This window comes from Gymnodraco acuticeps, unplaced genomic scaffold (assembly GCF_902827175.1).
Source record: "Gymnodraco acuticeps unplaced genomic scaffold, fGymAcu1.1, whole genome shotgun sequence".
In the NCBI taxonomy this organism is placed as follows: Eukaryota; Metazoa; Chordata; class Actinopteri; order Perciformes; family Bathydraconidae; genus Gymnodraco; species Gymnodraco acuticeps.
In genome coordinates this window covers 177,514-201,363 of record NW_022990531.1, presented here as the reverse complement: position 1 = coordinate 201,363, position 23,850 = coordinate 177,514, and the positions used below count along the sequence as shown (strand labels likewise).

The window sequence follows — 23,850 nt, the reverse complement described above, 5'->3', positions numbered from 1 at the left end:
CTCTTTCTATAGTGAATCTTTACAACATAATAATAACACATGTTCAACTGTCTTCTAATTGGATGTTTTCATGATGAATAATGTAAATTGAGTCCAGTATGTCCTGATCTCACCCTGGAGAAAACTGCGCACATTATTTTCTGCGAATTCCCTTTAAACTTTGACACTTTGACATACTTCTGAATATTATTATAACCTCTACCAACAGTTACTGCCACCGCTGTTCCGGAATGTGGACCAAAGGTTAATATTAGTGTGTGTACAGCGCCATCTAGGGGTTTTAACTAGGGACTACAATGCACCCAGGTCTGTGTGGTTGTCCCGTTTTCTACAAGGACTTGCTTATGTGCTTGCTTATGAGTGTGGGGCTCTAGATTAATACGATTACATATTCAGTAATTTTTCTGTGTTATCTGAAGGGATCATCAGTTTCAAATGTCTTTTTTTTCTTATCTAAAGTGGCACATTTCCAGCAAAAACTGCGGTTACATAGAAACTGTCAAGTCATTAAGCGATAGTGATAGTAAAACCAGACGAGGTATAACTTATTTTCAAAATAAGAAGATCTCTCAAGGAAGCTCACGATGAATTGCTGGCGTCTTGCAAACAAATGTTTTATTTTGAAGGCAGTTGAAGCAGTGGAATCGGAAGTGTTTTTGTATGAGATCCTCCCGGTCAGCTGTGCGGTTAAATATCCGTCGCTTAGCCAGCCAAGAAACACATTAAATAAAAAAAGCTATTTTAGGTTTTACATTATGGATAATAATGTAACGCGATACAATGTTCAGCTATATATTTATGATTTATCGAGAGGAATGGCGCGCAGCCTTAGTCCCATCATGTTAGGTAAGTGCAGACAAAAAATCCGGCCTTGGACACAAATAGGGGATTTATTATAATGTATTAACAGTTTGTATGTAATCATTACCGTTCAGTGAACTGATGTTTGGTTAAATCATCAAGATTTTTTAATGCATTTATTTTGAAAATATAATGTGAATCGTGACTGATTTATGCTTATTTATGTTTTAAGAAATGGCTCAGGTCTTGATACAAAACTGATACACTTGTAAGTTACAGCTGCACTGAATGTCGTCTTCTACCGATTCATTTCGTACCCCTTTTTGTTACAGGAAAGCAACTGGATGGTATATGGTATGAACCCTTTTATTTTATTTTGACAGCTGTCTTTTTGATATCTAAAACGACCTCTTGAGTTGTGAAAACATTGCAAGTCCAGGCCATTGACCCATTCATTATCACAGAAAACACATGACTTAATATAATACTGTAATGTTGGAAATGTGACTATTTCTGTCCTTAATTTAAAGCTGAAACCAATGATTATTATCTCATTATTGATTAATTGATTTGATCGATCAACCCTTTGGTCAATACAATGGCAAGAATAAAAAAAGAAGTATCTATTTTTCAAAATCCAAGGCGACTCTCATTGTCTTGTTTTGTTAGTCCAAAACCATAAAATATATACTAAAAAGTACTTAAAAGATTCTGAAAACAGCTCATTTGTTCATACAAAATAAAACAGTTCATAAAAATAAGCAATCAGTTATTTGCCGTTTATTTTTGTGACAATAAGCTAATAAATAAAACTCATTGTTAGCAGCTCTAGCTTATTTTGTTATTGAGTAATGTTTTTGTATTTAGCTTAAAGTAATTTAAAAAAAAGTAGAGCATCATTTAACAATATAAGAGATTGTATTGAAAACAATTATAATACATACTTTGGGAGTTCATTATAACAATGAATTTATCAAATGCTGGGTTTTTAATTTGAATTACTGTGTACTGCTATACGTTATTAGGTTGTCTAACTGGTTTATAGCTTGCTTTTCTGTAAAGAGGCACTTAGTTACAATTTTAAATAAACACAATTCCACTGTTCTAAGCTTTACTTACATCTTTGATAACTGTGTGCTTTCTCACAGGCACACAGCTATAGTGGCATACGGTGAGGAGTTCTTCTACGGAGGGGAGGGGATCTCCAGCTGTCCGCCGGTGAGTCTGTGTAAAGGGGACTGACTCCTTTCACAACTCTGTTATTTTCCACAAGCTTATTGAGAAAAAGTATGCAAACCAAAAGTGACAGCAGAGAGATTTATCAACAAGATTAGATTAGATTATGACTCTTGAAAACTTGAATTATAAAAAAAAAGGTAATGTATATATCTATAAGTACAATATTTTTTACAATATTTACGTGTAGTGTCTTACAATATTTATCGAGTTTTACAATTCATTTTCCACTTTAATAATGTGTTTATTGAAGTGGCCTATAATAGTGTGGATTTACAAACAGGGAGTCTGTAAATCCACACAGTATTGGTGAACAACTGAATTAACTAGTTTTTCCCTGCTCATGGATGTCATATGACGTGTACATGTTATGAGATGTTTGTTTACTGTGTGTTTGTCAGGGTGGGACGATGCTGGGTCCTCCAGACACAGTGGTGGAGCTCGGAGAGACCGAAGTAACTGAGGAGATCTTCATGGAGTACCTCTCTTCCCTGGGAGAAAGCACATACAGGTCGAGTAACTGCTAAATAGCTGTTCTTCAAGGCAACACAAATCAAGACACATAGTATTAATCCTTAAGTAAAAGAGATTCTCACAAGTTCTCAAAGTTTAATTGTCATTTCATTTGGCTAATTTCACAAATCTACTGAAAAACTATTATTTGATATTACTTTTCCTTTTTTTTCTTGGTTCAGAGGAGACAGGTATCGCCTGTTTGAGCACAACTGCAACACCTTCACCAACGAGGTGGCTCAGTTCATGACGGGCAACTCCATCCCATCCCACATCACCGACCTCCCATCAGAAGTCCTCTCCACGTGAGTGTTGAACTCAATCCGTCAGCTCCCTGTGACTCCAATCGAAGGTTTAAGAAAATACAATGAAAAAGAGTCACAATAATATGAATAATAACATATGTGAAAATAGTTGAGCTAACATCAAGCTTCTGGAAAATGTAGTTATAATTTGAAGTTGTTTACTACTCCCCACGTCAGTAGGGGCTTGGACTGGGAGCCGCAGGGTCGCCGGTTCAAGTCCCCGAACAGACCTAAATATGGAGCGTGGACTTCTACTTGGAGAGGTCCCAGTTCACCTCCTGCCCTGCCGTGGTGCCCTCGAGCAAGGCACTGGACACCCCCCTTCCCCCCTCACTCCCCGGGCGCTGTACAATAGCTGCCCACTGCTCCTAGTACTAGACTCCTGGTGCTAGGATGGGTTAAAAGCAGAGAACACATGTCACTGTGTGCTCTGCATGTGAGACCATTACAGAGAGTTTCATCCCTCCCAATATTATTATATGTAAACTATCCATTCTATGTGTCTGGGTCAACCTGCTGTCATACAATCTTAAATGAAACTGCCAAAATGTAGCTAAATAAATATGTTTTATGCAGAAAAATGTATTAACCCAACAGGAAGACCAAGGCCGTTTCTCAATGTCGAGTATACCTGCTGCAGAGCCACTATCTCAACGTCATCGAGTGGCGCCGAAGGACTGTTGAAATGCATGTTAAATGCCTAGCATTCGGCGCCACTCGATGACGTAGTATACTTGAAATAGTGGCTCTGCAGCAGGTACACTCGACATTGAGAAACTGCCCAAAGCAGGCACATTCTTTTAAAATGCATGAATGAAAAGGGGTTTAAATGTATGGTTTAGGCATAAAAAAAGGCCCGGTAACCAAAGAAAAAGCATGTGTCTTTTATTCTTATTCTTTAAACGTATTCTTTATTATTTATTTTCTCACATTCCCCTTTACATCCATTAGTACTCCAATGTAGATGAACAGTTTCTTTAACTGGGTCACAACATGTAAGGTCTCAAATCCAAGAAATTCAATATTAGAATATGAAAAACAAAACGTATAGGAATACAAATGTTTCTAATAGTTTAAGGTCATAAGACGGAGAGGCTTGAGGAGCTTATGAAAAAGAAAGGCAGGAGATTTATCAGATACTTCTTGTCCGTGCACAAATTGAAAGGCATTCGCTGATATATGAAGTTGCTACATAATATAATGCTTTTTGTATGATCAATGTTAAGAACCCTTGCTGCTGTGATTTAAAATATCAAATCTCTTCCGTCTGTCTCCAGACCGTTCGGCCAGATTCTGCGGCCGATCCTGGACTCGATCCACATCGCCCCTCCAGGGGGGAACGTCATCAACCGGGGGAGAAACGCGTAACCTGAGAGCCGCAGATCCCCGTGCGCTCACAAGGTCACTTTTATTGAAGTCAGACAGTCAAGATAATTGTCTTTCTTTCTCCTTTCCTTCTGTACATACATTACACACTATAGCATTTAAGCTAATGGCCATTTTGGAAGCTATTACTGACAAGTGTTTTCTTAAAAATTAATAATTTACACCTCCTTAGGATCCACATGATTTAGTTATTTATTATTAAAGGGGAATCTGGAATCAAATTCAATGTACTTGTAAAACACAGATGAAGTTTTGGGTTTTCTAGCATAGCAGGATAACAGATGCTTTTTAACACTTAAAACTGACTTTAATGAATGTTGCCTTCTTATAAATACATCTATGGAAAGTCAGATGTCCAATTAAGCTTTTTTCAGAAGTAAAATATAACAGACAAATGTATATTAAAGATTTGGAGCACTGTGGCGTAACTTAGCATTTTCATTTTGCAAGAAATTGTACTTTTACTCCATAACATATATAACATATTGCACTTTTTACTCTATAACATTTATCTATAGGCTGTAATCACACCACCTACAACATTAAAATACCTCTTGCGCATTAGTGCATCCAACTTAGGAAGTACAATACATTTTATACAAAAAAGTAAATAGTGTTCCTTTACACCTGGAACTAGTTTAATTCCCATTTTGGTGTTAATTTAATAAGATTTTACTTCTGTAGTTTAGTTATTTAATAATTAATGTAATTGTTTTACACTGACATGCATATCAGATATATGTAGTGTACACTTTTGCATAGATATATTTAATATATTCAATTATATGAAGGCTGTTTGAAGGAACATCAGGATGAAGATAGCTGAAGGATCTTTTAATGTCAACAATATTTACATTTTGCACTTTTATGATTGTTTTGTCTATTGTTCTTTGGTAGCCTGAAGTTAAATGTCCATCATTGACCCTTTTATACCTGTAATATGTGTCAAGTTCAACTGACAAGATATGATTTGATTTGTTGCATCTTTTGTGATAAAGCAGGTTGTTGACACCTAACTCATACTGCAGTTACAATATATAGAAAGGTGATGGGGAGAAAACCACATGTTGAGTATGTGTCATTATAGCAGGACTGGGATCAGTTCACTTTACATTTGAGTTATTCCTACGTATATCATCTCTGCCTGAAACGCCTCCATTGGACTCCTTTGTTTACTTCCTGAACTTAGTGACATCACTACATAACACTTGCGCTTCTATTGGCTAGCGGCTAGTGCTCCAACACATTGTACGTGATAGGCTAAGCGGCGGGACATCTCTAAGCGGTTGACCAATCACAACAGAGCCGGACAGCTAACCAATCAGAGCAGACTGGGCTCTGGTTTCAGACAGAGGGTGAAAAGAGGTGCTGCAGCACAGACAGCATGAGAGTTATAAAGAGCTTTTTGAACATTAAAGCATGGAGACATGTCCCAGGAGAGACACTAAGTACAGATATGAACCTGAAAATGATCTTAATAGGGCCCCTTTAACTTATGTCTCAGATATTTAAGTGAACTGCACCCCGGTCCTGTTATATGACATGAGTCGTGCCTCTTTGCCACAGGGAGATGCTGATTATAATTACATTTTATTATACCCTTTTTTTTGTTGCCATGTGTATTATAAAAACTGCTCATCCACATATTTTAAATACAACTTGTTTGCATCCTTTGACAGCCACCAGAGTGTGTTGCATATACAATGCACCTCTGTGCCTTCATTTCCCTCCGCCTGGTGACAGTATCACTGTTAGGAGCTGGCATGTTGTTTTGTGCAGCACAGATGGTAACTCCCTGTGCTGTCTGCATTCAAATCTGCTAGTTAGGTTACTGTGTGGAGCTCCAGAAAACGTACACAAATGAGGTGAAAGTGGGTAGAAGTAGTGAGAAAAACTTAAGTAGTTCAGCAACACTCACAGCCTATAATATCAGTGCATTATACACGGCCATCAGAAAGAACAAAAACTGTCTAATTTCAAGCTAATTCATAGTTTTGACATATTTAAGGTTTGCCTGATGAAGACAGTGTTCCCCATATGAACCATATTGAACCTCGTGGAACGATCAAACGGAAAAAAACAAGGAAATAACAAAGAAAATGACTAAACCAGCATTAAATGTCATTGCATCTTCCTGCAATAAGCAAACATCTCACAAATGTTACCTTCCAAGCTGTGACCGTTATCGTTTCTACCTTGCAGCGTTTATATTTCCAAACCTGATATTTGTAAGTATTCGGCCACCGTTTGCCCATCTAAGAGGCTTGAAGGCTCAATTTAATTTGCTCTCTTGTTATTTTGCCTTCTGCCCACCAACTGAGAGACATTCTGAGCAGACCAGTGAAATGTATTCCTGCACAAATCACTCTGTTGATCTGACGTGTGCTGGATGCTACCTGTGATGGGAAATTGCAACAGATAGTGCTGGATATTATTCCCTATTTAATGATTCTAACTATAGTATGTTTATGCATATTGTTTGTGTCATTGTTTTCTTTTGTAAATCCACCTAAACATAAAGCCATTGATTGCAAATTTGAGAACGTCTGTTGTTATTATTGACTCATTCTTATAGCTTCAGGTATGCTTATACATTTTATTCATAGATTGCACATAATGATTTGAATCATTTGGTAGGCAATAAGGTATATGGGGCATTCTACCGAATTAGTTCAAAGTCCCACAACAAGAAAAACGATTTAACAAAACAATTAAGTATGCAGACATAGATATTTACTAAGAATATGTTATGGTCTATTTAAACATAAGGCATTACATTAGATAGTGATAAGCTTAATATACAAAAACATCATGTATTGGGTACTTTCTATTGGGAAGTAGCTGTGCCCAGCCCTGACATCTACATTTCAATTTCTGTAAATAACACTTAAAACATGTTTATTTTATGTTGTTGAATGGTGTATTTAGAAGATCTTTATGATTACATTCAAACAGAAGTTGGAATATTTAGATTAATTGTGGGTGTCAATTTTTAATTAAAAAACTATACTAAAAAAATCATGTCCCTAGTTTTCATGTCACTACCGAAACACAAGGGGTTTTAGCCACGCCCCTGCATTTTTGACAAGGCAGTGACACTGCATCCCTGTCCCTCATGGCTGAATGGCAAGTCGCTATATCCCATACTTTTGATATAAATCTGTTCCAAAATCAGAAAATCGGCGTGTACTCACTAACCTTAAGAATTGTCACTACCGAAGACATATTATCTTCAATTAAGTACACTTTTTCGGGGTTTATGCAAAGTATTATGTTGCTATGTGTGTAAACCTCTTCAAAAACGTGTATGCTAGCCATGTACTTGCTAGCATTCTTTAGTTATGCTCAAATGTAGCTAGAATCGTCACTACCGAAACAGTCACGAGCGAAACATATGGTTACCTTTTGGTAATTGACATGATCGTTTCGGGAGTGACAAAATGGAATGGTAAGCAGGTAAATCCCATAGTTTTGAAATAAATGTGTTTTAAAGTCTGAAAATCAGTGTGTTACTTTAAAGGTCTATTATACTATTGTTAGGCATATATTATAGGTTTCAGATATATATAAAAACATGTCTATGAAGTGTTTTGCTCAAAATACTAAACAGATCACCCATTCTAGCCAAATCCCCCTCTATTTCAGCCTGTTATTAAAGTGCTGATTCTGGGTCAGTAGCTTCAAACATTCACACTTCAACATAAGGCATGTTATGAGTTAAGATTAAGCAATAAGGTTGAGAGAATAAGATACAACCTTGAGAACAAAATACTGTGGTCACTCACTACCGAAACACTGGATGCTTCGTAAAGAATTAAGTATATTGACTTATCAACTAAAATGATATAATACTAATTGGTTTAATCATAATGTATGTTCGATTTCAACAATCAACTCTGGAATCAATATGATCAGTATTATGCATTTTACAAAGAAAGTTTGCATTATGATTTTTATGTATTGCATAAATTGAACTTTGAAATGTGATTATAAATTAAATTGCTTTAATTTATTTGTGAAAACCCTCAAGAAATATTTGTTAAAATACTATTTAGAGAAGGGAAGGTAAAACAATCTTAACAGGTTAATATAATACTTTTTTACTACAGTGTATGTACTATGTTTCGGTAGTGACCATTTTTGGTAGAGGAAGAACATTCCAATACAGTCTGAAAATACGATATAAAAATGTACAGTTCTTTAACTAGATATGTGTAATTTAGATATGGTACAAAATATATATGGACAAAGTTTTGGGAAAAAAACACATTTCAAAACTGTTCCAACCTGACTTTGCACCAATTCGGTAGAATGGCCCATATGTAAATGTATATAAGTATGTATGTATATGAAATTCATAACTATCATGAGATGTTTTCAATAACGCATGCTAAATATGGGGATAATGAATCTTGTATTGTTATCCCCAAATTTAAATGTATTCACTTTTTCAAAGTCTGGGTGTCTCATATTGTGACCTGCAGTTCTTTAAGTGTCCACAGAGTGTCAGTGTTGATCTGTCTCTAGCTAGAGATGCAGCTTCAGGACAGACATTGATTTTGATCAAAATAACCATTTAAGATTAACTATGACAAATTATAATCCGTATTATGTGTTTCATTATATTCCCTATTGGCCATTGGGAGGCATTTTGGGCGTTTGGAAGCGTTATCTCTGCCTCTCGAGCCACAGCCGTCCAGATCTGTCTAAACCAGATCTTGTAAATATCATTTTGTCATCTAAACTCTGGGGTAACAATCATGACTGCAGAGAAAGTAGATACCTCATACATTTCACTGTGCAGCAAAACTGTTGAGCGGACAGATGTGAAGCAGACCTGGCCCATGACCTTTAGAATCTGCACCTGTCTTGAGAGAAAGTGGATAATAAATGCGAGACAGAGCTAGCCTGTCCTTGCTCCCTGCAGCCGAGCCGCTGAATCAGCTTGGTTAGCACAATTATGAGTCTCTACATGACGTTTGACAAACGTTAACCTTCTCCCCGACTACAAGGGGACTGTCAAGCTGGCCAAAGTTGTTAGCATGGCAGTACCTCTGTGACAAAAGCCGGTGAGTCACCGACCCCCTGCTGGGGGTGCAAATCCTGCCATGACACATAAGGGTGATTTGGCTTTTCCTCCAACATGTAGAGTCCCTCTTAAGCTCTGGTACAAAGTTCATCTCATATAAACCGGTTTAAATGTTAAGGGCAAGTGCCATGCAAAATTAGTCCACAAAATCTGTCTGTTAAAATTAAATAACAAATATGAGATTTATTATTTAGGCTGTACCACATGTACGTCAAGCTAGTATGTTGTCTTGACTTGCTACTTGATTTACAATGTCAATATGTTAGCATATCATTTGTTATTTTGTTATTTATATTATATATATAGGGTAGGGTATATATGTTATTTTTAAATCCAATAATCACTCCCGTTTTAGCTCAATGTTTGGTCTCCACCAACCCTTCAGAGAAATGCTTGGCTCTTGAAAATGCAAGCAGTTGAATGCTAAACTGACCATGCCAACACACACAATGCCAACATGTTGTTTAGCTAATGTTTACTTAGCTTACATCTCAGTCTGGCGTGTTGGCATGCTATGATGCTAACATTTGGTCATTTGCACTAAACGAAAAGTAGATTTCGAACTGAAATATTTGACAAATTAAATGTTACTAAAATGGCACTAGATATAAAGTTCAGACACCAAATGATTCCTCCTCTTTGAAGTAACATATTAAATGAATCAAATTTCATAGAAAACTGTCAGAGTTTTCAAGACATTTGACTTCTAACCAAAAATGTTGTAGCACTAGATGAAAGTCAGGTGCTCCACATCGTTCGTCTTTTAGGAACCACGAACATCTGTAGACCTCAAGATGTTGTGCCAATCAATCCAGTAGATATGATTATATATAAGACTTGAATCCTTCCAACAGTAGTCCAAATACAGACTGGACCACAGTACACTGTACAAAAGAACAATGTGGCGATGCATTAGGTTATACCACTAGCTTAAATATGTTGGTTAAAGAAGCTTTAAGATGTAATCAAATTCGAAAAAGAAAAATCGTAAACTGTGGCCTCAAAGCTCACCACACAAATCAAATGCATTGTAGGTTTGAGAATTCATTTTAAAAGGTTCTGATTTGTGAGTCTCTAACAGAGTCCTCAAAGTTTGTGAGTGTTTCTGTGGGTGAGAGAAGGTGAGAGACAGAGAAAAGAGGGAGGCTTTTAACAGGTAAGTGTTTAAAAGCTGCATTTTGTGAGCTCTCCCCACGGCTTAATGTTTCATTTAGAACTGATATGCATAATTAAAGGATTCATGTATCACTTTTTGAAGGTTACCCTGCGAATAATTAATGTGTGCACACTGCACAGTAGCAGAGTGCCAGGCTCTTAGTTTTAGGGTAAGAGAAAACCCTATAATTTGTCCCATGTTTCCTTCATCTGGTGTTCTGCAGGAAGACATCCCTTAATCTCGTTTACAAATCTGCACGCCTGAACAACACTACGCCACTGTGAAGTCTCCTAAATGGCTCAGATGTTATTCTTAGATCTTGTTGGTTAATCTGTCTAACCAAATTCAAGAAACAAACCACTCTTAGCAGCGGAATAAACGTTCCTTATTCTATTTTAATCTCTTAAAATACGCATTGCTCGCAATCACAGATTCTTCCTTGTGTTGTCACAGTAGTCGTCTCCACATAGGAGTCTGTCTAGAACGTGATTATTTTTGTCCGGTCATGCTTCACCGACATGGGTTCATCTCTGCTGTAGGTGTCACTTTGAATGACTGTCAGTTTGTCACAGCAACCCTCTTTAAGCATGTACGAGAAAAAAGGGTATATCCTCTTTTGAACCCTTTAACTCTTCATCCTCCATCTCCCTCCTCCATAACTCCGCAAATCTGTCCTTTGTTCATTCCTTGTATCTCAGACCTCTTTTGCAGCACACTTACACCAGTACTAAGCATGCATACCTTACGTTTTCTAATAGTTTCTTACTTTTTACACCTCAGACCTCGTCTTTTCCCTCATATTTTCTACTCTTACACCTCTGTACACTTCCTTTAAAATCCCCCATTTCTCAAAATCCTTAATTACCCAGGGAGTTTTTGCTTGGCTGCACCTCCTCCGCTTTCCATTCCTCCTCTCATTTCTCTACTCGTGTCCTCCTCCGACTTTCCTGACCTTGTTCCTTAACCCCTATCATTTTCCATCATCCATTTTGCCTTGGAGTTGTAATGGGCTTGGCCTTTGCAGCTATTATATATTATTTCAATGGACTTTTTTTTTTACTAAAAGCACTCATGCAAAGCAAACTAGTTTCTGCAGGTCAAGTTTGTTGCAAACAAGAATTGGCTCTGTTTTTATTGGATGCAGAAACAGATCACTTTTTGATGTTAGATAGATATTCTGCTAATTTTCAGGTTCATATTTGTATTGTGTGTCTCTACTGTGACGTGTCTTCATGCTTTAATGTTCAAAAAGCTCTTTATTTTTCTCATACTGCCTGTATTTCACCCTCTGACTGAAACCAGAGCCCAGTCTGCTCTGATTGGTTAGCTGGCCGGCTCTGTTGTGATTGGTCAACCGCGTAGATATGTCCCGCCCTTTAGCCTATCATGTGTTGGAGCGCTAGCCAGAGAAGCTTTACATAGTGATATCACTATTTAACGGAAATAAACGAAGAAATCCAATGGAGGCGTTTCAGGGGGAGACAAACTCCCTCTGGAAGGAATTTGGGGATTTTAGCCTTTGCAGACGATTAAAGGTGAGGTAGGCAATTTTGGAGAAACCAGCTCGAGTGCGCTAGAATTTGAAAATACACAGCCGGAACAAATCTGCCACTTCCTCACAGAGCCCCTCCTCCAACACACACAAACGCACACATGACCAATGAGGGCACGAGATAAGTTTGTGCCCAGATGGAAGGCTGACAGGCAGGTAGGCCATCCAGTTACTTTAGCCGGGCCGGCTCAGATGATTGGTCGTGCTTTTTACAGCGCCACGGCTTCCACAGATGACTTTTTTAATGGATTTTTTGTCAAAGCACTTAAGATATTCATTGCTATCGGGATGTTAAGAGCATTCCATGGAATATAACAAAAAGTGTATCTCGAGCCGGTTTCTCAAACTTACCTACCCTACCTTTAACATGCACAAAAACTTATAACACACTACAGGAAAGAGAAAGCCCCCAAAAGCACAACAGTTCCTCTTTAAATAAAACCAAAGCCAAAGCTGGACACTAATCTGTAGACCACCTCTTTCACCTCCATCTAGTCAGCTCCCTCCACAGACAACCAGCCAGCGCCGGCCCACCAGCTGGACAGGTCACTGCTTTGGAGTAACTTTGTTCAACAAACGCAGCTCCTTGTCTGTGTGGAGCCAAGGCCAGGATAAGTGCCGTGCCCTTGCATAAATACATGGATGCATAAATATATATAGAGACACATGTGAACTGTCCTCCAGACCTTCTGCCGCATCAGTCACCATGTACAGCCGTTTCCTGCAATGCCCTTGGGTTGTCCCATCTGGACAGTGTGTGTGTGTGTGAGTTCAGTGTGTCTGCCTCCATGTGTGTGTGTGAGAGAGAGAAAATGACAACTTATCTGTCCCTGTGCGCACGTAGTTTAATGAAGTTTATGTGACCTCAATTTTTAATCGTTGCAAGATCTCCTGAGACATGTGGTCCTCGACAGGTGGTTCATGAATGCCAAATTATTGTTATAAAGTTAAAATATGTCTGAAAATACACATTACAGAAACATGAATCCAACATATTATTAGCAAAGATAAATCACCGTTTAAAAAAACAACCAAGGTCATTACACAACATTGATGAAAGTCTACACAGGAAGCCTTGTGAAATCACTTGAGATATACAGTATATAACATTGTGTGTCACCTATCAATAACAAAACTATGTTAGCGTAGGACAGATATTATTAATTAAAAGCTTTGTAATGATGCTCCACAAAAGGTATGTTTATAAATGCCACTTTATGCCGACCTGCATGTTGTTCTAGATCCAAGTTAATATGCAATCACCGTTTTATACATATACCCTTAGCATGAAAACGTTGGAGACACTTAACTTAAATTAATAGTTTGATATTTTGGAAAATATGGCCTTATGAAAATGAATTGCTCCTGGTGTGTAAGGGCACGAGTCACGAGAGTATCCATTTTCTTTTGGAAAAGTCTAGGCAAGAAAGAAACAAATAAATGTGTAACAATTATAGTTAGAGTACAGAACTTTTGTCTCCCCCCCTCTCAGAGTGAGAGTACCATACGGGAGAGAGACTGAGCAGCGGCCAGGATCATGGCACACATTTCTGGAGTGGATGCTTCAGATAGAATAAACCCTTGGCGTTCAGAGGAAGGATTAAGGACTAGCACTCGTTGGGTTAGGGAGAAGCGGAATTAGTGCACCAGCTTGGGAAAGTTGCTCCAAAATACTGTAAGAAAACCGAGAAGATTCCCTGATGGCGATAGGATTAATCAGCAGTTGGCAATGGATCGAATGTGACAGATGTTTTTTTATATGTGAAAGTCATGCACTCTATCTTTCATAGTTTTCCAGGAACTGCATTTATAAAAACAAACATGCATGCAAGATCAAACACACCGAAAACCAAAAGCACACACCTCAGTCTTTAATTTTGAATTAAATATCCTGTGTACTGTACAGTAGGTCAAGCAGTCCAACCATGTAACCCTGCACAGGAAATTGCCTTTGTATATCTATTACACACAGGCACACACAACGAAATCGATGTACGGTCATATATCCACTATAGAGTCAGTGTTACAGTTGAATTGGGGGCATTTTGTCCCTCATTAGGAGGATTGTGTAGTTGTGGTGTCTACAGGGACCTGATATGGTGCCTGCAGACCTCTAAGGGAGAAGGGGGGTGGACGACAGAGAGAGATGGGGTGGAAGAAAAGAAGGTTAAGGAAGACAGAAAAGAGCAGGAAGCAGGAGAAGGTAACACTAACTACCTGATAGCTGGGGGTTGAATGGTCCTTAATGAACACACTGGCTGTTGCAACAATGAGACCTGCTATTATCTTGATCCCAATAAAATAATGTCTCCTAACACAATGGCCCACTTTCAGAAAGGAACTTCTAGACATGTTGAGACGTTTGTTTGCTCAGGAGAGATTCAGACTGATATAACAAGCCTGGAAGCTTTAAATTCCTCTGATGGCAACAGAGCTGATTTGTGATTTTGCAATACTCACATTTTCCACTTGATGGCACCAGCTCAAAACGCATCCTACAGAGGTAATAGGTAGCTGTTATGACACCAATGGTGTTTGTCAAGAAGGTATAATATGACAGGGTTGAAGCCTAATGTAAGCCCTCACAGCGTTGCATAAGAGAAACCTGAAAACACTATTTGTTACAATGGAGACTCAAATTTGCCCTTCAAATGTATCACAATGACAAAGGAAAATTGGGTCGTTTTTGGTTTTTAAAAGACAGTCAGTTTATCCTCATTACACTATGATTCGTATATATTTTTGTTAAATCTAAGAGCCGCAAAAGCTGACTCATCTACAGCATGCAGCCCATGTGCTCACTGATGAAACCTGAGGAGGTGTCACTACACATTTTAGACCATGTGAACAGATGTGGCACTGGAGCGTCCACTTCAATGCATCAAATGTGAAGGGCACACGGAGTGTCAGCTGTGAAGATGATTACTTTGTTTGAAGTGGAGGCACACTGGAAGTAGAAATGTTAGCCCGAAGTCCGGCAAACTGATCTAAGTGAATAATAAACCTGTGGCTAGATAATCACATTTGTTTAATTATTTACACAAAGTTTATTACAGTTGACAGCTGTAGAATCTACCAGAGGAAGAATCGCAAGACTCAATTCAGACTCCCAAATGTCAGATTTAAGAGGCACTAATATACTTTTTGGTGTTTTACCTTTCCTATAGTGTGTTATATACGTCTTTGTGCATGTAAATGGACTGCAGAGGCTAACATCTCAAACTATCTCACTGCCTGAAACGCAAAGGGACATCACTATGTAACACTTGTGTTTCTATTGGCTAGCGCTCCAACACATTGTACGTGACAGGTTAAGGGGCGGGACATCTCTAAGCAGGTGGCCAATCACAACAGAGCCGGCCAGCTAACCAATCACAGCAGACTGGGCTCTGGTTTCAGACAGAGGGTGAAAAGAGATGCTGCAGCACAGGTAGTATGAGAAAAATAAAGACCTTTTTGAACATTAAAGCATGGAGACATGTCCCAGTAGAAACACAAAATAATTAGGAAACTGAAAATGAGCAACATGGAAATCATGCAGGTAGAAGAGTTATGACTTGTTTAGGACTTGAATCTCTTGGGACTTGACTTGGTCCCTCCTCTACAGTCTGCCTTGCAATTGATCCTCCTTAATCTCTGATAAGGGCACCTATGACAAGTGTGGCATTGAGGAATCATTCGTAATAAATGGACTGCATTTATATAGTGATTTTCCAATCTGTGCGACAGCTTAAAGCGCTTTTCATATACAAGTCAGCATTTGCCCATTCCCATGCCATCGGGAGCAATTAGGGGCTGGGTGTCTCGCCCGAGAACAATACGATAATCCGAATGTCATACACACTAATGTCAAAAAGCTTTTTCAGGCTTCAACTCTTACAGCAGCAGTGGGAATTACAATAGATTGTAATAAATCCAGTAAGCCAGTGTTTGAGCAGGTTCGACGCCAAGCAGTTCAGAAGAATGGGCATCCACAGAAGTCAACAGAGGTATTTTACGAGAGAGAGAGAGAGTGGACAGATTCTGGGGCGTTTTAGAGAAAGACGGATGACTAGCCATCTGGCAGTCCTCATGAAGGCAATTCTGTGCATCCCACAAATGTCTCCTCAGAGAAAACATTTCATCCACAACCGCGCCCTCTATTCTCTTTCGTCCCGCGAGATCAACTATGGAAACACTGGCTACGGATCTAACTCAGAGAGCTGCCAAGTCTGCTTTCTGTAATTACAACAGTTTGTTGGAAGAGAGGCACCAGCATCAGCACAGAAACACAAATGAGAAATAGCAACTTATAGAAACCTTTTATTTTCATCTCTTGGCTAACGCTTCTTCCTCTACTTTGGGAAAAGCTATCAAAATACAGTATAGGACCCATCTTAATGATGTTTGTCATGGCAATAAAGCTCTTATTGAAAACCAGGTCATATTATCAGAAAGGTCACAGAATAAACCGTAACACAGAGAATAAATAACTGAGATGCAACACCTCTGTTGTCAAAAATAGAGCATGTTTACTTTTAGATCTTCCTTTCACATCTGCCAGAAACAATACAGTAATATTTTACGTAAGCATATAACACTGCAACTTCACATAAAAGCTATGTATGACAGTAACTGTCCTTGTCATCAGGGAGAACAAGAACAGAGAAAATAAACACTTCGCAATCGCTCAGTTGTTGAGCCATTATTAACAGTTCCTCCAGAAGGAGTTTGAGCTGTCTCTGTCAAACCAAACTGTCAACAATCAGAGAAACAAACCTCCACTTTTATCAAACTTTCACAAAAACTAGTGAAACTTTGTTACATTAACCAGTGGCTTTGAGTGTGTGGTATTATTTGTGTGTTTATCTTTTTTTGTTACATCAAATAATTGTTGTCCTTTTTTAATTTGGCGTCTCCTCCACAGCATTACACAAACCAGCGGTCTTCTAATTACCTCCCTGGAGTTGATGCTGGGACATCACTGCTCTGACAGTTCCTCTGGTTGAGAATCCCCAAACGGGAAACTAAAACTTCAATCTGACCTGGAGGATCCTCTCGTGAGAACGATAGGGATGGTTTCATTCATTGAATAAACTAAAGCCTCTTTTCTGCATCTACGTACAGTTCGGTCATGTAAAGTGCACGCAGTCCCATTAATACTGCAATTGAGGATGTGCATTTGTCTGGTGTTCAACACATGCACATCTTCCCTAACCATACTTAAAGGGGTCCTATCATGCAAAATGCACTTTTTGATGTATTTTATACATAAATATGTGTCCCCGGTGTGTCAGGAAACTCACAAAGTGTCAGAAAAGAAAACCCTCTCTCTTTTCCTCCGTACCCAAATCTCTAAAAACAGGGGTACGACGGAGCTGATCAAGATTTGCGCCCGATATGACATAAATTAAATCATATCGGACATGCGGACCCACGGCACTATCGGAAAGTTGCTATCAGAAACAATGCCTGACGTGTTTTGGACGTAATATGGTCTTTGTTTACATTAGCAAGTATCGCTAACACTCAGAGCTAACCTGTACTGGAGAGAGTACATGTATAAAAAAGCAGGACATACAAAAAAGAACTCACCTTGTGATAAACCCGCAAGAGAGAAAGCATTTGAGCTCCATACTGTTTCAGAAATAATCCTTGATGTGGTTTGGAACATGATGGCGTTTAATCATGGCAGAATTGAACTGTATCTGTTGGGTAATTCTGAGCAGGCATTAGCTCTGCCTCCTCTTTCAAGCCAAGGACCCAAAATCAACGTTTCTTTATAGGGCTGGAATAGAGGGATATGAGGGATGTCTAAAATGCATGATCTGTTTGGTATTTTGAGCAAAACACATCATAGTCATGTTTTTATATATTTGTATATATCTGAGACCCATAATATATGCCTAAAAATAGCAAAATAGGAGACCTTTAAGTCCAGTTGGTATTTCCGTTACACTAAAGACAGCATATAAATGTGGCTAATGGCGAATCTATGTGTACAGTCCTCACCATTTTACACAGCTTATTATTGATGTCAATTCATACAAACTTTAATTGCAGATGTATTGATACAGATATTCTTCTGACGGTGAAAGGATTTCACGTGAAGATTATGTTACAGCAGTTACTTCCAGGTAGCTCAACCAATCAGCTGATAATCCTGTCTACACTGATGTGGTGCTATCCACGGTGGAAAAAGAGATAGAGAAACGAACTTGGTACCAAAAGTTACTCAAGTTCAGCAGTGTCGCACCATGCAATGAAAACCACCCATTAGTAAACTTAAGGAGAGTTGGCAAGCAGTTTTGTTACCTTAGAACAGTGTTTCTCAAACTTTTTCATTCCAAGGACCACTTAACCAATACAAAAACACTCGCGGACCACCTAACTCCACAAATATCAAAAAACACATCGTTTTTCTAGAACAGATTACAAATCGCCTGAAAATGCTACAAACAAGTGGCAACATGTGTGATGACGGTGTTGCGCTGGGCTATATTATGCAATCGAAAGTGAAACTTAACCTCGCTCCATTGCGGAGATATTCCCGCGAGAGTGCGGAAAACTGAAATGTATTTATTTATTTCAAATGTGAAATGTTACCAATAGACTCACGGACCACTAGGGGGCGCTCACGGACCACCAGTGGTCCGCGGACCACACTTTGAGAAGCACTGCGGCTTAGAATGAATGATCTTTTTCCTGTGTTTCCTGTCTTTGTGCTAAGTTAAGCTAAGTGGCTGCTAGCTGTATCTTCATTAATACAGCACATGCATTACATTTGTATTGATCTGCTGAATATCGGTCAGTAATAAAGCATATTTTATATTTTTCCAAATTTTGAAACATTCCTATAACCCAGAAACAGGGTATCATCGCGACAAATACAGTAGTATCAAGACCAGCTAAGACAAGGATTAAAATATCACTGGACACACACTCAAAGGTTGAGTTGGGACCAAAGGTAATGACTTGCATGGGCAGGTGGGCAGTGGAGCGTTTTGGACTCTGCCCATCAGAGAGACGAGGGCGCGACACACCGGGATCCTGACAGACATCGTGTCAGCGGGTCAGCCAAGAACTAGAAGAAGGAAGAAAGATGGCTCGACCTGAAGTCAAGGTGAGATGCTTTCATGAAACTCATTACTCCTGCAGTGCCCTCGCAGGTTGTGTTTTCAACCTTTACCAAATACTTAGGAGTTATTTGGATGTCAAGCTGAAAAGGTTAAGATTGTGTGGATAAAACCTCAAGCTAAAGAAGACAGGAGATAATGGAGAGGAGTCAAATGATGAAGACAGGATGTCACACATGGGAACAATGACAGACAACTACATCAACAAAGCAGTAGAAATTAAGTAGACGTACACAAATGAAAAAAGACTTAAGAAAGGGAAAACTGCAAGAGATCGGCAGATGTCATATAGGAAGTGTCCCCACATAACAAAAGAGTAAAGAACAGGCAAAGAATGCAATAAATAGCCAACACACAAGTCATAATGTTAAATCACTTTTGCAAAAAACTGGCCCCTTTCGATATTGTTTTATTCCCTTAATATAAACTGAGGACATTTTCCCCTCCAAAAATAGTGTTACGTGGGAAAGTTAAGAGTCTTAACTGTTTTTTTATTTATTTCTGAGCAAGCCAGAATCCTCCTGCCGCAGTAGGATTATGCATACCCGATTATGTATCCATAGGATTTCTTTTGAAAGAGACTTCTTGAATTCATGAATGAGTGATCTCAGAGCCTTTCTGTGAGAGAAATCCCACCTAATCTTTCTGTAGACATTTTCTTCACTTATGAACAATTGATTTCAGCACTCCCAAAGTTACAACACTTGAATAAAATAAAAATACACCTGAATTACATTTTGTTATGCAACTAATACACATTATCTTGTGCATCAATATTAAAACTAGGAAAGACAAGCACACAAAAGCAGAGTTATATCCTGTTGCTAGCTACATGTAGCTAATTAAGCTAACGTCAGCTCCATGAGTTTTCTAAAGTGTCCTTCAAAATATAGTTTTCTGTCTGACTCCTCTTCAAAAAAGAATTACTCCTTTGACCCCACTTTAGTTTAAAAGCTCTGAGATTGTGTCTTAGTTTGTTTGGGCAGAAACTGAGTCTTATTAAGCCGATGGCGCACGTTGCTTCCTGATCGTGTCTCATTAGTTATGATGTGAACTTCATTGATTCGTGAGTACCTTTTCACATGGCCCTTTTCCAGAAGTAAACACAATCTGACCTTCCCATCTATGCTAGAATTTGAATTCTGCATTTCTTAATGTTTCTGTTTCTTAGATTCGCCCTGCCTTCTGGTTAATCTAGCAGCATGCACAGTGGCGGACTGGCCATCGGGATATTTGGGACGAATCCCGATGGGCCGGTCGCATAATTCACTAGCACCCCCCCCCATCGACAATTTACTAGCGGTATTTACTTGCGGTACCGAGGTGGGCCGGTCGGATAAGTCACTCGCACCCCTTTTTTTACACTAACATAACTTGAAACCTCACATAGTTTCTAGCAAAATGGACCATCTCGAATGCTCCTGGCAATGCTAGCTTTGGTGGTAAGCTACCGTAGCTAGCCTGGCATGCTTCCATTAGTAGCTAACTTTAGAGCATATAAACAATGTTTAAACCATTGCTCACACTCTTGTTTCTTAGTTTTTGGTTTTGTATTAAACTCTTAAGATGCTGAACCTTGTTAAGGCTTGTGGTGTTACAATTTGAAGTTTGCGTTCCTTTCAGTTGCAAGTATATGGTTGGACAATCGCAGATAAAGGAAGAGTTGTTTGTCAGATGGCTAAAGATCTAAAAAATGTACGTTAAATCATACATACTGTGGTGCAGTTGCTCAGAGTGGGTCAAATTATTAATTCTATAAAAAAGTTTGGATCAGATCTGAGTAAAGAGCCAGAGAGCTGCAGGGAGCCGAGCCTCACTGTACAGTTGACTTTACTGATGAGCTGAAACAAGTAGCCCTGAGCCACCGAGTGACAGCGCAGCGAGCAAAGGATACGAAGGCACACAGAAGAAAAATGAAAAACGAGAGCTGTGTCAAGAGAATAGAAGTAGGGGGACACAAACAGAATAAGAGACACACAAAGAAACAGACCTGAGGGTACATAAACACATATATAAACACAGCCAGTATTGCACAATCCAGTTGTGACTCTCTTTGGCTACTATCTCCGTATGTCATATTCATTGTACAGGTTTCTGTTTGAAATATCTTTATATTTTTACATGTCTTTTCGTCATTTTGCTGCATCTCCTGTTGCTATTTCTCACACCTTCATGGAGCCACATTTTTCATGTTTTAAACATCACTGGTGTTGAAATGTACACTTGCTGTGCATGCTGTAGCCTTTTAATACTTGCTGCTGCAATGTGGCATTTTCCCGCAACCGAGATCATGAAAGATTGATTTTATCACAGAGAGTCAGAGGGGTGGGAAAAGGGAAAACTGAGAGAGAATTAGATAGCAGGGAGTATACGGGGCACCGAGCCACAGTAGCTCTCACTTTGTATTCTGCTGCTGTCAAGTGCTATTCTGTTAATTGGAGCCAAAGTCAGCTCAACACAGCAGTCGAATCCTCTCAACCTGACCCCAAAACAACAGATTCTCGCCTATAACACATGGAGACAGAGGCACACGGTGATACACGTACAGGACGGCTGAGAAACAGCACAGAAATGCAGTGAGAAGCAGTTTAACATAATAGATAAAACAAGTTAAATGCGGTCATAACTCTCCAGTGGATAACTGAAATACGAGCATGTAATTCATTGCGGTAATTAATTTTCCCCACTCCACTCCCTATTACTGTAAATCTCCATGTTTTAGTCATCAGCACTGATAATGATAATCTATAAATAACAATGTAATTTACTAGTTCTGAACACTGCAGTGCTAAAGTGTCAGAATGTTCTGCATGATTACAGTCTTTAATCTCTAATCCTCCCCCTACAAGAGGGGATGGGATTCATTCAGCCTCTAAAACAATGTTGATTATGTGCTAAAATTCCTTGGCATTATTGTTCCTCATTCAGCAATCACACAGACAGTTGGACTGAATCGATTTAACTCAAGCGAATGGGATCGAATTGTTTATTGTGGCACAGCGGAGGCCAACTAGCTGCAAAGCGTAGTGAAATAAATTAATTCAGCTGCTCTCAGGTGCCAGATATATAGCCAAGTGTAGCTGATTAAAAGGTGGGACCTGCATGGGGAACCAGAACGATGGTGCTTTGTAAATCTGAATGTTAATCTAATCTGACGCAGGGTTAAATATAAGAGACCCCTTTAAATGAAAAACGTGTGTAAGAAATGTTGAACTTGGTTTATTATGAGCAGATGTAGGATAGCCAATAGGAATTATGGAAAGAGGGACAGCATTTTCTAAATTGAACCCCTCATCCTAGGCTCCAGTCTTACTGTTTCCACCACTGTCCTGAAATTGAACCATTCATCTAGAGTGGTTATTTGCATAAAACACAATTCAAGTGATTAGGAAATGTAATATTGTATTTATTTTAACAGTTGCTTGATAGAACATTTATTTGCATTAGCAGTTTAACATTTTATATTCAATGCAGAGTGCTTAGTTTAACAGTTGGAATGGAATAAACTCCATTATAAAACTATATTAATTCAAGTTTTGAAAATATCATGATAACGTTATGATTTGTCTCCTCGACAAGTAGACATTTTCACTGAATAGAGTTTAATTCCATTATAATTTAACTCCAGAAATGAACAATTAAACCTATTATTGCCGAGTGTATGGTTGTTGTTGTTAGTTTCAAGTTTTCTTCAGCCTGATATACAGCAGGAAATGTGTGGCTACCTCCTGATTGACAGATACTACCACGCTATCACTGTCATGCCGTTATTCAGTCTTCAGTTTTAATAAAAGACATTCTAAGGAGTTGCCTGTTTTTTTCCCAGTAAACACGCTCTGTTTTTTGCTAGCCAATATTAGCATCCCACAGAATTATAGATGCTACTTGCTAATAACCAAGCTAGCCAACCAGCTAGCACTAGCCAAATACTTTTCTTTTTGCGCTGCTTTTAATTGAACTATTCATATCTTACACTGCACTGTAACTTTTATTCATGTATTTTGTCTTTTAATGTTTATTTTATTATCTTTGCTTTTTAAATGCCATTTTCTTAATGTCTTTTATTTTTGTAATGCACTTTGAATTGCCTTGTGTTGAAAGGTGCTATATAAATAAACTTGCCTTGCCTTGCTATTAACCCAAATATAGTCACTGTTCGTAAAAAAACACAAGATGCCACAATTGAAGCTTTAAAACGGTCGACCACAAACTAATGTGTGACGATGGTTACATCAGCTTCTACATACAGTCCATGCAACTGACAGAGAAAAAGGGAACAAAAGCAGAACTTAATAAGGTTTCCCCTATACTTTTAGACTCAAGCCCATTTATTTTAACAATACAATCGGGAGGCCGGAGAAAACTTCCAACATATCTCAAACCAACAGCCAGCTTGAAAAGACATCTCATCAGCAGAAGTAATCGAAGACATCTGTTGGTGTGCGGCTCGAGTGTTTTTCCAATATTGTTGATCTGCACTTGGCATTTTATGGATATGATTGAGAAATAGAATCAAAACATCAGATCGTCACTGTACACTATTTGTTTTTTGATACCATGTACCATTTGTTCTGTCAATTGTTTAGCTATAAAATAACTGCTTGACTGATTCGCTGCAGGACACAGGTTAGTTATTGTGGAGAGGGAACATAAAAGCTTCACATGAATGCGATTAACGGTGGCAATTGAGAGGAAAT

The 23,850-nt window shown here is 38.7% G+C and overlaps 1 protein-coding gene across 1 annotated transcript; it reads left to right on the top strand.

The window, feature by feature from the left end:
• The first annotated feature begins 646 nt into the window (after positions 1-646).
• Positions 647-6,784, top strand: LOC117553378 (desumoylating isopeptidase 1-like). The gene is made up of 6 exons (XM_034227274.1): positions 647-846; positions 1,134-1,155; positions 1,950-2,019; positions 2,439-2,548; positions 2,733-2,855; positions 4,133-6,784. Exons 1-6 carry the CDS (start codon positions 756-758, stop codon positions 4,221-4,223), a joined length of 507 nt encoding a protein of 168 aa, XP_034083165.1. The 5' UTR covers positions 647-755; the 3' UTR covers positions 4,224-6,784.
• Positions 6,785-23,850: the final 17,066 nt, after the last annotated feature.

Coding starts and splice junctions, on each gene's coding strand:
- LOC117553378 (XM_034227274.1), top strand. CDS start 756: ATGGATAATAATGTAACGCGATACAATGTTCAGCTATATATTTATGAT. Junction 2,020..2,438: donor GGATCTCCAGCTGTCCGCCG/GTGAGTCTGTGT, acceptor TGTGTTTGTCAG/GGTGGGACGATGCTGGGTCC. Junction 2,856..4,132: donor CCATCAGAAGTCCTCTCCAC/GTGAGTGTTGAA, acceptor GTCTGTCTCCAG/ACCGTTCGGCCAGATTCTGC.